The 9,562-nt window shown below is 49.2% G+C and overlaps 5 protein-coding genes across 7 annotated transcripts in view; 2 read left to right on the top strand and 3 right to left on the bottom strand.

Moving 5' to 3' along the window:
• FOXG_13927 (1,4-alpha-glucan branching enzyme) overlaps positions 1–414 on the bottom strand; it is a gene marked incomplete at both ends in the record, with an annotated part of 2,505 nt that extends 2,091 nt beyond the window's left edge. Inside the window, 2 exons of the mRNA XM_018393988.1 lie at positions 133–256; positions 327–414. Coding sequence (XP_018253374.1) covers positions 133–256; positions 327–414 — 212 coding nt within the window. The remainder of the gene's footprint in view (positions 1–132; positions 257–326) is intronic.
• Positions 415–1,219: 805 nt separating this feature from the next.
• On the top strand, positions 1,220–6,304 carry FOXG_13926 (ATP-dependent Clp protease ATP-binding subunit ClpX). Of its 2 annotated transcripts, XM_018393987.1 has the most exons (4): positions 1,220–2,033; positions 2,088–2,268; positions 2,319–5,326; positions 5,387–6,304. In XM_018393987.1, the coding sequence occupies exons 1-3, from the start codon at positions 1,544–1,546 to the stop codon at positions 3,406–3,408; spliced, it is 1,761 nt and encodes a 586-aa protein (XP_018253372.1). In that variant the 5' UTR covers positions 1,220–1,543; the 3' UTR covers positions 3,409–5,326; positions 5,387–6,304. The 2 variants fall into 2 exon arrangements, with proteins under 2 accessions (XP_018253372.1, XP_018253371.1); XM_018393986.1 differs by having other exon boundaries at positions 1,220–2,268; positions 5,387–6,168.
• On the bottom strand, positions 1,272–4,787 carry FOXG_13925 (cytochrome c oxidase polypeptide 5, mitochondrial). Its single transcript, XM_018393985.1, has 3 exons — positions 4,402–4,787; positions 3,873–4,066; positions 1,272–3,816 (listed from the first exon to the last, which is right to left on the bottom strand). The coding sequence occupies exons 1-3, from the start codon at positions 4,628–4,630 to the stop codon at positions 3,730–3,732; spliced, it is 510 nt and encodes a 169-aa protein (XP_018253373.1). The 5' UTR covers positions 4,631–4,787; the 3' UTR covers positions 1,272–3,729.
• Positions 4,913–7,420, bottom strand: FOXG_13924 (uncharacterized protein). 2 transcript variants are annotated; one of them, XM_018393983.1, is made up of 5 exons: positions 6,982–7,420; positions 6,535–6,929; positions 6,426–6,487; positions 5,787–6,362; positions 4,915–5,727 (listed from the first exon to the last, which is right to left on the bottom strand). In XM_018393983.1, exons 1-5 carry the CDS (start codon positions 7,230–7,232, stop codon positions 5,473–5,475), a joined length of 1,539 nt encoding a protein of 512 aa, XP_018253369.1. In that variant the 5' UTR covers positions 7,233–7,420; the 3' UTR covers positions 4,915–5,472. The 2 variants fall into 2 exon arrangements, with proteins under 2 accessions (XP_018253370.1, XP_018253369.1); XM_018393984.1 differs by having other exon boundaries at positions 4,913–6,362.
• Positions 7,421–7,860: 440 nt separating this feature from the next.
• Positions 7,861–9,562, top strand: part of FOXG_21297 (uncharacterized protein) — a gene marked incomplete at both ends in the record, with an annotated part of 2,261 nt that continues 559 nt past the window's right edge. The window contains 3 exons of the mRNA XM_018401619.1: positions 7,861–8,328; positions 8,388–9,076; positions 9,128–9,562. Coding sequence (XP_018253368.1) covers positions 7,861–8,328; positions 8,388–9,076; positions 9,128–9,562 — 1,592 coding nt within the window. The remainder of the gene's footprint in view (positions 8,329–8,387; positions 9,077–9,127) is intronic.

Genomic DNA, 9,562 nt, shown 5'->3' with positions numbered 1-9,562 from the left:
TGGCATTGGGCGGCCAATTCACGGTAGACAATGTTGTTATTAGGATACGCGTTGAAAGCCAAATTTTCTCAGCGCCCTATAGACAACAAGTATCAGTAACGCGACTCGGTGAATTGGAAGCTGGAAGCTTACCCTGCTGAACTTCTCAAGGCCCCTTCGGTATCATTGATGGTCTTGATCCAATCTTGAGTTTTAGAAAAGCGCCTTCTGAGGGCTTCGCTGAAGGGCTCCAGCCAAGGATCGAGCTTCACAACGCCTAGAATACATCATGAGCGTGGCGTTCTTGACTATCAGATCATCACATGTCAGGCCATGCATAGGCTTACCTGTACCGTCGTTAGGAATGTCACCCACAGCACCGCCAGAGTGATTGGGGTCCAAGGAATTGGACGAGTTTTCAACAATTGCGGCCATTTTTCAAAGTTGAATTGAAAATACGACGCGGTTGTAGAAGGGAGGTAGGTAAGTAAGGTAGGTCTTCAGGTGGGCGGGGTAGTCAGGATATTGGTGTTGCAAGCTTCAGACAATTGTTGAGCTTGAAGTGAGACACAATCGAGGGAGATGAAGAATCGCCACAGAAGCACAAAGGATCTTAAAGCAACTTCCCAGATGAAAAGAGGCTTGAAAAATAAGATGCAGAATCAGAAAATTGTGGCAACAGAAGTAGAACTGCAATATCAGAGACCTTGCAACCTCCTATCTAGCTCATTCGCCTAAGGTAACCAACCTTTCAGTTTCAGTTCGGGTTGCCCACTCAGAGCTTTATCGATAAGTTGGGATGACGTCGCGAATTGTGAATTTCTCTCAACGGCTACGGTACGTATCTGCACGCTGTCCCTTAAATGGAAGGCATTTTCAGTCTATGTGTCTGCAACGCTCAACATGTGGTTGAGAGAGGGTGACACTGGACCCAACCGAGAACCTCGTAATATCGCCACTTCCTGTAAAAGACACTTCTGATGTTGCGCGAGAATCATTGTGCAGTTCGGACGGGTCCCATCAAATTCATGGAGCAAATAGTTTGCGCTTTGGGGTGCTTGGGGAGGCCGGGGGCTAGTATCAGATCCCCCATGTCGGCCCGGCTTGTTTAGCGGGGACGCCGCTGCAGTCTAGGCCTGTCAGTGGCTGCTACTCGCTATCAGCTCCTGTGCGCAATTGCCTTGACGGTTGGCCTGGGCTCTAAGGTGCCTAAGCTTCCACCTGACCCCGATAGCGGACGCTGCTGGCGGCGGAAAGGGTCCCGGAGCTGGTAGGTCAGACAAAGCGCAGGTCGGTATCACATAATCCTCAATTCCGTAACTACAGTCATAGAAGCATCGTCCTCCCTACGCCAGTCCTATAACCAATCTCGCTGTAACCATTTCCATGTTATCGAATCGATAGGCTCTATCGTCGGCCTTGCTCTCGCACGACCGCATTAAGCTGTAACCGTTCCCCGCATCCCGTCATCGTCTGCCCAGATATACTACAACTCAGTCAACTGTGGCCTGACGCTCCGCTTTGTATCATCCTCCAATATTATGCAAACTGAATATATATCATAATGTCGCCCTTCGTAAGGGCACTCCCTACCGCTCGTTGCTGTCTTTGCCATCTCTCGCGCTGTGCCACACGACCGGTACCTACTACGACACGTTGCCTATCCTCTTACAATTCCCGATTACGACAACAACACCGCTATATCTCAGGCTCCCCTATAGCTTCACGACGCAACAACGACTTCAATTCAGGCTTCAGTAGCAGCTATGACCCATCAGTCGATGCGGGGCGTGGCCCCATGTTCAACAAGACCAACTTTGGCGTACCGCAGTTCTACCCACGCGATCTCAAGAAAAGAGTAGACGACTACGTCGTTGGCCAGGACCGGGCCAAGAAGACAATATGCGCAACCATCTTCAATCACTACCAGAATCTACGGCGAAGACACCAACATGAGCACGAGGACCGGAACAGGCGGGATAAGGTAATGCGCCAGAGGTTTGCGAGAGACAGAGAACTGCATCAGAAACGTCGTGAGATGCACCCTGTCGAAGGTCAGCGTGTACATGGTTCTATCCCTGAGCGTTACGCTGCTGATACTCTTAAAGATGAGTTCCCGGGCCATAATGAGTCGGTCCGTGCGCTTCACGATAACCACGAATTCGATGACGACCCAATGGACCATCTCTATGTTGCAGAGGATATAACAGTTCCCGATCACGTCAAGATAGACAAGAGTAACCTCCTTCTGGTCGGTCCCACGGGTGTTGGCAAGACTTACATACTAGAGTCTGTCTTCTTCTATCAACTGCTGAAACGATTAAACTGACAGAACTTAGAACACTAAGCAAAAAGATAAACGTACCCTTCTCTATCTGTGACTGCAACTCCTTCACTCAGGCTGGATACATAGGACAGGACGTTGAGACCTGCATCGAGCGGCTTCTTATCGAAGCCAATTATGACATCAAGGCAACAGAGCACGGTATTGTTGTTCTAGATGAATTCGACAAGATTGCAAGGCGCGAAACGACTACTGGTCGGGATGTTGGGGGCGAGGGTGTTCAACAGGCGCTGCTGAAGCTCGTTGAGGGAACAAAAGTTACCATCAATGTCAAGGACAACCGCTCATCCCGATCTACGCCACCTATCACGACGAACTATAGCGCATCTGGGCCATCTTCCTCGACTCCTCAGGCAGCTCCTCCAGGTGGCAAGGTTGACCAGTATACTATTGACACTACTAACATTCTCTTTGTGTTCTGCGGCGCCTTTGTCGGGCTAGACAAGGCTGTCCTGAAGAGAGTTGCAAGACCGACGATGGGATTCGGCGGAGAACTTAGGGGACGCTCCTCTATGTCTGGCAACAAGCAAACTCTGCCGGCAGAAACATATACGCATTTGCCTCACCACAACCCTCAATCAGCTTCATCGTTCACGCCGTTAGATCTTACCACTCCTGCTGATCTACAAAGCTTCGGTTTCATTCCCGAGTTGATAGGGCGTTTGCACAATATCTGTGCTCTTAGTCCGCTTTCTAAAGAAGATCTCTTACGTATTCTGACTGAACCCAAAAACAGCCTTGTTGCTCAGTATACCGCTCTTTTCGAGACGTACCCTTCGCGATTATTCTTCACAGAGAAATCATTATATGCTATCGCGGAGCGAGCTGCTGCTTCAGAAACAGGCGCCCGAGGTCTCAAGATGGAGATGGAGCGTGTCCTAGCAGAGCCCATGTTTGATGCTCCGATGCCTTATGTACTCATCACCGAGGGATGCGTAAAGGGAACGGAGAAGGCAGGATACTGGGGCAAGGACGGCCGGTTTGAGGTGGACAGAAGGATGCAGGCAGAAGAGATGAATCCAGCCAAAGGGGAACCCGAGAACACATTCGAAAAGTACCGAGAAGCAGGACAGAGCGGTGGCTAAGTTCAACATCATTGGAAACGAGGCGTATTGGAGCAATTACTATTTTGATTAACTGGATTTAATGTCGACAGAATGGTCAGGCAAAGCTTCGGGTACGCTCCCACAGAGATAGGCAAGCGAACAAATTCAATCAAAAAAATGACTCGACTCGGGTTTCGTTGTTGTAGTACAGTATTTACACCAAGAGGACTTGATATCTCTGGAGCGACCTCGAAACCTCTGGTCATATCCATACGTACCAGAGGCCCTTTTACACATCAAGACGTCTCCGTAGAGTCACTCCAGCTTCTAGCACAAAGGAAACGATGTTGTGTATTGAATTTAGTTGCCCTTGGGGGGAGACTGGACCATACCCTTGCCAGCATAACCAGGAGAGGTGATACCGGTGAAAGGATCGGATTTTTGGTTCTGAAAGTCCTTGTTAGCCAAGTGACCGGATGCGATGTAGACAAGATGGAACATACCTTGAGGAACTCGTTGGTCTCCTCCTGGTACTCCTGGGTCATGGTGTAAGGAGCGGGCTTGGCGACAACACGGACAGCACCGAAGAGAGCGACACTGGCGGCGAGACCGATGAAGACACCCCAGGCGACGCGGGCACCGGTTCCAGGGGGGTCGGCAGCGCGGGGACCGTGAGGACCGAAGGCAATCCAGTAAGCTGTTGAGAGAGTTTGAGTTAGTTTTATGGTTGTGACGCAGTTATACATGGTGATGCAGGGAATGGGCCGTTGATGTAACGGGCAAAGCTATATCGAAGCCCCATCTACCAATCAGGAAGACGAATTGGGTGCTTGGGTTCTACATGATGCAATTGAGGCTCGTGGAGGGTCCAATGCAAGGCTGAAGCTGTGCAATTGAGGTGTTGAGTGAATCATCAATGACCGGCAAGGCTGAAGCATGTGTGGTGATGTGTTGTGGTGGTTGTGACCCAATATCTCGGCTACGCGGGCGGGATGGAGGTATTTTCGCAGTTGAGGAGAGTTTGTGACGCACCAGCTTTCTTCTCCTGAAGGGTCAGCTCGGTCCAGTTGGACTGCATGCGATCACGCAGAGCCATCCAGAGCTCGGCCTGCTCTTGGAGAGGCATGCCCTCCCATCGCTTCTCGATGTTGGCGAGGGTCGGGTTAGAGATGGCGTGAGTCGAGGCAGCTCGTGAGGCCAGGGCGGGAGTGCTGCGCACCAGGCTCTTGCGCAGCAGGTTGGAGGCTGATGTGCGCAGCATCGTGAACGGTATATGTGAGGTAATCGGCGATGACGAGACGAGCGGGAGAGAAGCTCAATTGGTGCGCTCGAGAGCGTGGAGTGCGAGTGCGAGTTCGAGAGAGGTTTCGTGGAGAAGAAGGCGAGTTATTCGGGGAATGTCAGAATTAGCAAGACGGGAGCAATCATACGATGGGTCCCTCTTGCCTCGGGCTCGGATTGGTGCATTTTCTTATCACGTGATCTATTCTTTTCCTTGTTGCCGGTTTTGCACGAACTGATGAAATCGCCTTGTCCATGATTGGCCAAAGCTTACAAGACACTGAACCCAACGGCATGGATCAGATGTCATGAATTAATTGGACTTGATATTGATAAGTATGACATTTTTCGGGACGAAACAGTTTCAGATTTGTCCAAAGTTCCATCGCATTTTGTTTAATCCAAGAGTTCCATTCAATCTTTCACTCAATCTCAACCGGACAAAGTTATATGTCACGATGGATACGGTGACTTCACCAGTTAAAGAACAAGGATCAACAGTAAACACCAAGTCTGCTCAGCTGATTCCGGCAAGGTTCGGAGCTTGAGATCTGCAACGGGCTCTAAAGACATGAACATGTCAGAATCTGGCAAAACTCTCTGTATCACAAGGCTGATGAATACATCTGGAGTTGCTACCCTTGTTCTTATTAACCATCACCTATTGCTGGTGATCGTAAGTGTGCTTCCTAATCTATCTATACAGAATGGAGATGATCCTAATTGCCCGCCTCAGATCCTAATGCCGACTTTTGCTCGTTTATCAATACGTTCCCCCAAGAGCTTACAATCATAACATAAATACGCATATTGTCTATCCATCTAGAACTTGACGTCAAACAAGTTCTTTCTTCGAATCCTTTCGCCGTACTTGTAAAAGATAAACGGCAATGGGATTGCTGCAGCTGCAATGAAGCCTAGCAATGAGGTTCCCCATCCATAACCTAGGCTCTTGTACATACTTCGTCCTGCAAGAGGCAATAATGCTCCAACCAGCGAACGAAGTACAGTGCTTGCAGCAATGGCAGATGCAGCATACTGAACGTATGCATCGACCAGGTAGACTGAGATGCACATCTGATGAAGAGTCAGTGAGCTGAAAATCGGGTTGCAGCATATAGAGGTAGAGCACTTACAAATACGATGATCATGCCACATCCCAAGAATGAAGTACCTATGATGGGCACAATCCAATGGTCTTTATGCTCAGCAGACCATCCAAACATAAATAATCCAGCCGGAACGATAAAGCAAGCCCCCCCCATGAACGGAAGTCGATACTCTGGCTTGGGCTCTCCACCATTCTTGCTAGTAAGATATTGAGCGAAGCGGTCTATTGATGCTCCAGAAATGAGAAGCCCTGTCAAGGAGCCAACTCCGAGACCAATATATGACAGACCAACTGATCCACTGGAGAAATGATATTCTCCCTCAAAGAGTGATGGCATGGCTGTGAAGAGAAGGTAGAGATACCCGTACACCAGAGCCATATAAAATGATAGAAGCGACACGATGGGCGCGAAGAGAAGCATCTTGGTAGGTCTCGTGATAGCCAGACGGAAGACTTCCTTCGTGGTAGTGCCATTGTCAAGGACTGAACGAAGCTTAGTGTTCCCTGTTTCTTTGCGCAGCTTCTTGGCCTTCTTCTCAAGAAGAGCGTACGCATATGTTTCTCTCATGAAAATGAAAGCAACAATCGTGATCGCACCAGCCTATCGATAACCAATGTCAGCCTTTGGTTCAATATCCAAGTATAGATATAAGAGCTTACTTACAACAATAGCAACAACCCAGAAAGACCATCGCCAGCCCTTCGCTGCCGAAAGATATCCACCAGCTGGAGTTGTCAGTTTTGGGCATCACTCAACCTAAAGTTTCACTTACCAATCGGTCCAATTACTGGTCCAAAAAGAGGTCCAAGAGCCCATGAAGACATGGCAGCTCCACGCTTCTCCTTGGAGATCATATCAGCTAACGAGCCAGCTCCGATTGTTAGCGGGCAAGATCCAGCAAGGCCAGCAAGGAGTCGGAATGCGATAAGTCCCCCCAGGTTAGGGGCCTTGGCGCAGGCCACAGTGAAGGCGACGAAGAGAACATTGCAGATGTGGTACAGCGGGAGTCGGCCGTACATTTCAGACAAAGGTGCGATGACTAGGGGACCAAAGCAGTAACCAAGAAGGTATACTGAGACGATGAACGATGCCAGTTGCTCGTTTGTCGAGTGGAACTCCCTCATGACTTGATCGATACTTGGTGCAAAGATGGAAGACGCAAGTGGCCTGGAAGTGTTAGGTGAGTGAGCTTTATCAAAAGGAAATGAAGTATTCTTACGTGACGAATGTAACAGATGAGACGAGGATGACATTGATTGTCTTCTTCTTCATTGACCAGTTCTGAGGGTTGGCTGGGTCGTCAGGGCCGTCCCAATTAACAATATTGGGGTCATCTGAAGGAGGATCATCGAATTCGACTGATGTAGATCCCTCTTCAAGATCTCTTTCGCTTTTCTTGAGATCCTCTTCGGGTATTGGTGCTGGAGTGGCAGCACTGACCAGCTGGTCGTCAACTTCGACATGTTTCATGCTGTCTTGTATGCACTCGAGTGAGTGATTCGGCACTTATGAGTAAGTTCTGCTCGTCCGATAGTTCGAGCTTTGACAGACAGCATCAAGCAAGAAGATGCTCGTGTAAGGCTGAGGGTCTAAAAGGAGTTGGAATGGTTGGGAAGGGGCCTGTTATTATATGCTTGATCCCCAGCAGATCTAAAGTTTCCCTAGAGGCACTAATGCATACTACAAACGAAGGGACCATTTGACCGGGAGCCTCAACGGCAAACGGCTTATGTCCGTGTCTTAACATCGGGGCCGATCTACCAATCTGGAGACCGGGAGTCATTGGGAAGTGGGTGTAGATGATCCAAGCCAATCTCGACAATAGTATGGATTGGTAATAGTCACAACCCTCGCCATTTATCCAGAAGGATTTATCATACTGAACCAATAGTTTCAGTCAAATCGAACAAATAGGAGGCGTAAGCAAAGCCAAATGTAAGGAAGTAATGTTATAAGTTGTCCCGTGTCGGAGTCGGGGCCATGGATATTCCGCGGAGCTTCCATGGGGAATGGCATTTTCGCCCGTTCTTAATCACCGCCTATTCATTCCTCACAACAAAGCCAAGAAAAAAACCACCGTAACAGTGTAACTGAAGCCATGGGTCGTCAGCCTCGTCAGCGTCCTGTGTCTTGCAACTTCTGCCGTGTGCGCAAGTTGCGCTGCAGTAGAGAATTTCCGTGTTCCAATTGCACAAGCCGCGGAGTTCAATGCCAGGCTCAAGACCCACCCCGGGCAACGGCCCCGTCTTCACGGCCGATTTCTAAACGTGCAGGCGGAGGTGTAAGCGGAGGCGGAGGCGGAGGTGGAGGACCGTCTTCTGCGGGCAGGGAGGCGGACATTCTCACACGATTGGAGAGGCTGGAGGCTCTTCTCGCAGAACGAAACAAAGAGACTGACTCTAATCCTAACTCTCGAACAATATCATCAGCCCCTTCGAGTGTAGAAGGCAGTGATGTTGCTTCCCGGACACAGCTGGAGCCTCTACAACCTTTGCCAATCAATGTTCAAAACTTGACGGCTGATGCTCTTTGGCTCGAGAGTTCATGCCTTGGCCCAAAGCCATCAGTAAGTCCAAAACTCTTGGCACCACTCAACAAGTCGACTTACACAAGTTACCTGTCTAGGAATCCGTATTGGTCGACAACATCGTTTTCCGCATATGTCCTATACGCTCAATTGCACAGCCGTCATGTTACATCTTTCAAAACTCAAGTGTCCCCTCGGGTTTCCTCTCTTTGGAACCAACAAGGTGCATCTGGTTGCCTCAACGACATGAAACCAAGGTTTTGGTTCACAAGTACACCTCGGTCATCACTTTTATGCATCATGTCATACACACTCCAAGCCTATATAAACTCGTCGATGAGGTCTACGATGCCGTTGAAAAGGGGACACATGTTTCCCTATGCTCAGTTTTCCTGATGCTTGCAGTCTGCGCTAACGTCACATACGCATGGACAGCAGTAGACAACAACATGACGCCTCTCTTCTCTGATTATACAGAGGCCAACAACCAATCATTCGGATGGCTCAAATCAACCTTCGATGTATTCGATGCATCTCAGCGGAGGTCGGAGATAGGTCTCGAGTCGGCTCAGGGGCTCATCATCGTGAGTTTCGTCCTGTTGAACTTGGAAGGAGTTTCCTCCCGAGCTCGAAACTGTTTCTTCAATTCCATCACCATTTGCCGTGAGCTCGGACTGCACCGTCTGGATCACCCTCACAACCCGCCCTCGGTGCAAATACCCCAGCTCAGTCCTCTCAAAATGGAAACTGCTCGGCGAGTTTGGTGGTACCTCATTGGTACAGATGCGTAAGGCCTCCCTACCCAAAACTCAATAGCGTTTGATCTAATGGTTTACAGCATGATATCTCGATTTCCCGGCCCGCATGAAGGCACCTACCTGATCAATCCAAGGCAAATGAATGTCAGAAAACCTCTGAATGCCGACGATGAAGATCTTGTAGAAGGACAAGAGTTGGTGGGAAAGCCAATAAATTGTTCGACCAATATGTCTTATTTCTTACAGAGGGTACGGCTGGCTGAGGTCGTCCGCAACTTCACTGACCGAGTACCTCTCACAAATTCGTCAAACCCAGATGTCCACTCATACGACCTTGTTTTGGAAGTCGATGCGGCCATCGGACAATTCATTGAAGATCTACCTCCATTCCTCAAGTTTAATACGGATGAGCCACAGCAGCTCCCTGCTACAGACACGCATAAAAAACCAGGACTGATTATTCAGCGTCATGTAATGAATGTCTTTGTCCATGGCCAAAGATGCAAACTTCATCT

The sequence above is a fragment of the Fusarium oxysporum genome, chromosome 10, assembly GCF_000149955.1.
Source record: "Fusarium oxysporum f. sp. lycopersici 4287 chromosome 10, whole genome shotgun sequence".
Classification (NCBI taxonomy): Eukaryota; Fungi; Ascomycota; class Sordariomycetes; order Hypocreales; family Nectriaceae; genus Fusarium; species Fusarium oxysporum.
Note: the sequence above shows the minus strand (reverse complement) of the source record. Positions and strands in the feature narration are given on the sequence as shown.

Bases quoted from the DNA above. Each gene is read 5' to 3' on its own strand.
- FOXG_13926 (XM_018393986.1), top strand. From the start codon at position 1,544: ATGTCGCCCTTCGTAAGGGCACTCCCTACCGCTCGTTGCTGTCTTTGC. The intron at 2,269-2,318 runs GTCTGTCTTCTT...GACAGAACTTAG, and splicing joins GGCAAGACTTACATACTAGA to AACACTAAGCAAAAAGATAA.
- FOXG_13925 (XM_018393985.1), bottom strand. From the start codon at position 4,630: ATGCTGCGCACATCAGCCTCCAACCTGCTGCGCAAGAGCCTGGTGCGC. The intron at 4,067-4,401 runs GTGCGTCACAAA...CTCTCTCAACAG, and splicing joins CCTTCAGGAGAAGAAAGCTG to CTTACTGGATTGCCTTCGGT. The intron at 3,817-3,872 runs GTATGTTCCATC...AAGGACTTTCAG, and splicing joins AGACCAACGAGTTCCTCAAG to AACCAAAAATCCGATCCTTT.
- FOXG_13924 (XM_018393983.1), bottom strand. From the start codon at position 7,232: ATGAAACATGTCGAAGTTGACGACCAGCTGGTCAGTGCTGCCACTCCA. The intron at 6,930-6,981 runs GTAAGAATACTT...TAACACTTCCAG, and splicing joins TCATCTGTTACATTCGTCAC to GCCACTTGCGTCTTCCATCT. The intron at 6,363-6,425 runs GTAAGTAAGCTC...GGTTATCGATAG, and splicing joins TCTGGGTTGTTGCTATTGTT to GCTGGTGCGATCACGATTGT.